This window comes from Pterocles gutturalis, unplaced genomic scaffold (assembly GCF_000699245.1).
Source record: "Pterocles gutturalis isolate BGI_N339 unplaced genomic scaffold, ASM69924v1 scaffold12549, whole genome shotgun sequence".
NCBI classification, from domain to species: domain Eukaryota; kingdom Metazoa; phylum Chordata; class Aves; order Pterocliformes; family Pteroclidae; genus Pterocles; species Pterocles gutturalis.
This window is the reverse complement of record NW_010130772.1, coordinates 6,388-9,175: the sequence shown is the minus strand read 5'-3', so window position 1 is coordinate 9,175 and position 2,788 is coordinate 6,388. Positions and strand designations below refer to the sequence as shown.

The 2,788-nt window shown below is 43.2% G+C and overlaps 1 protein-coding gene across 1 annotated transcript in view; it reads right to left on the bottom strand.

Moving 5' to 3' along the window:
* Positions 1-1,486: 1,486 nt before the first annotated feature.
* EMC8 (ER membrane protein complex subunit 8) overlaps positions 1,487-2,788 on the bottom strand; it is a gene marked incomplete at its 5' end in the record, with an annotated part of 3,051 nt that continues 1,749 nt past the window's right edge. The window contains 2 exons of the mRNA XM_010080342.1: positions 1,487-2,022; positions 2,307-2,401. Of these exons, the coding sequence (XP_010078644.1) occupies positions 1,863-2,022; positions 2,307-2,401 (255 nt within the window). The remainder of the gene's footprint in view (positions 2,023-2,306; positions 2,402-2,788) is intronic.

The window sequence follows — 2,788 nt, the reverse complement described above, 5'->3', positions numbered from 1 at the left end:
AGCACTGCTGTTTCCAGGATATTTTTTCATACAGCTGTGGATCTGCAGTAAAACAGCCACTGAAACCGTGTTTATCTCACTGTTTGGGAGCTAGGTACATGTTTTCCTTCAACAAGTGAAAACATTTTCCCTTCCTGTAAGCATAGCTGACTCAACGCTTAAGAAAGGCGACTGACTAAGCACCGGTCTCTTTTGTGAGGCTCATCCCACCTTGCTGCTGCATAGCAGCGAGGCAAAGCAAACCCTTGGGTTCAAGCCTTCTCCTTGGACAGGGAGCTGAACCTCAGACCTTGTGCCTTTGTGGAATCTGAACTGCAGGGAACTCCACAGCAGGACCCGACTGGAGGCATCCTGGTTCTAGTCACTGCTTCAGACTGGGATTTTAGCCCTATCCCATCTCGAAGACCAAGAGCTAAACTCATGCTTATTTCAACAGAAGCAGAGGTAGACAATCCCACCCCTCATGTTTTAAAATAAGAACTCTAAGGAAAAATCAGGAATTTGGAGAGAGGCTAACCATTTGTTAGACATTTGGATCTTCCTTGTAAAAACATTTTTGGTAGGAAGAGAAGGGAATCTAGAGAAACCATTGCAGGTTGAGGCTTTGTTTAACTACACAGGAGCAAGGCAAGACTTAGGAAGAACACCACTAGTCTGACACTGCCAACTCTTCTCCCCTCCATCAAAAAGTCCATAAAGGATCCGACTACCAAACCCCACACATCAAGTGTAGTTTCAAGCGGTGCAGGGGAAATGCAAACACAATATACAGTAACTTATGGAAAAGAAAGAGCAGGTAAGGTACCTTGCCTTTGCTGTACCTGATTTAACAAACAAAAACCCCACATAGAAATATAATGTATGAGGAAATGGTGCTATAAAGCTTCATTGTCCACTAAACTTATTATCAGAAGCAAAGATTAATTAGAAAGACAGACAAAAATGTAAATAAAGGGTATCTCGACTCCTTGATTCAATGTACTCAGAGGGACATATTTTAGACCTGCTTAAATGTACACCACATGAACCAGCTGAAAGTTAGATCTGTTTAAAAAAAACAACAAAGGGACTGTGTAAAATTAATATAGCATTGCACTCTCCTCTTCTCTTGTAGACTCAAACTGTTTTAGAACTTTCACTCAAGCTCATTAGTGCGCTTCCAGTCCTTTTTACAGATCATTACATGAACATTTGTTTTTACCTCGGGTTTAAGATATTCAAGCAATAACCGAGGTTGTACGCCCACGGAGAGCAGGAAGCGCTGTAGCGTTTGGGAATACTGCTTTACCATGTTCTCTGGAGCTGTGTGATGCTAAACCACTGCAAAACAGGTGACACATGAGCACAGTACATCGTCCTCAGCAGTTCGCATTTTACTGTGCCAACAGAATGACATTCCCAAGCCCGGCCAAAAGAAACTGTTAACCTTCCATTTTATGTATTTGACCTTAACGTTTCTCATCTGAGGACAAGATGGATTTTTTTGGAAAGGTATTTCCATGAATCATTAAAAAGCAATCTCTCTAAATATTAGAAAAGCTTAGTCAAAACTTTGTAATATGAACAGCAGGGACAAGCAGACGTAGTTCTGGTTTTGAAGGAACAGCAACATTCACCACAAACGGGAAGGCATCCACAAGGACAGTTGTTAACTGACAGTTTGTGGTTCTTCCAAGGAATCTCACAAAAAAGATTCAACGGCTTACGGACACATCACTCTTTGCAATGTGACATGCCACTCCTTTTTAATCAGGTGGGCTTCCACACAAGGTACTGAATATTATTCTATTTACATTCAAAAATAGCATTTTTCTCTCTTCGGTACATAGTGGGAATGCCCATAAATTAGTCAGTGGAAACCCCTAACACAGGTGGAGGACAGCTTTGTTGATCTCTGGGTTTGTCCAGTCATTCCGGATGTCATCCAGGTGATTATCAAAATCTACGAGTGTCTCGTACGACTTGCTGTCCAAGAGAGACGCAGCGATTCTCTGGGCTTCGGTCCAATCTTCACAAAAATCCCTAGGATGTAAAATAACCAAGAATTAAAAATAATCACAAAGAAAATCTCCCTCTACTCTGGAAACTAAGCCATGCTCTCTGCAGCGTGGTCACGGCAGTCATACCACTGCCTGGCTGCACAAGCCTTCTCTTCTCTCAGAACAGCAAAAAACAGCTTTAAAAGCGCTGTCAGCTACACCCACTGCCCTTACAGCATCACTCATCACAATTAAAGTTTTGCCCTTAACCAGGCAACCCGTTTCTCCTTATTACCCGAACACAGATCAGCTCTGAAGTTTACTCACACGTGCGGGTCCTTGCACCTCCACTTGTTCTCATGAAGCTCATACACGTGAATGGCAGGCTCTACGCACTCCATCGTAAACTTGGTGTTATCAACCTGGTGTGCAACAGAAAAACACCCCCTTAGCCTCCTCCGCGAGATCCCAAGAGATGAAATTAAAAAAATGAATAAGTCAGTTTTTACAAACAGGGCACCTAACACTAACTCGTCCACTGTTCTACCTTCAAATTTTACATGTCTAAACTGCCACCATCCTTTGTCACTGTGGCAAGGAGGCAAAGCACTGTTTGTTTCATAGAAGACAAGAGTTTAAGTCACAGGAGGGGGTCTGAAGTTGTGAACACACTGCCTTCACTCAGGCCTCGCAAGCAGGGAAGGCCTCCACTTCCTCCGAGACGGCAGAGAGCTAACCACAGTCTCTCTGCACATTTACCAAGAACTTCACTGGCTACAGGTCATTGCATCTCTTCCCCAGAGCATTTG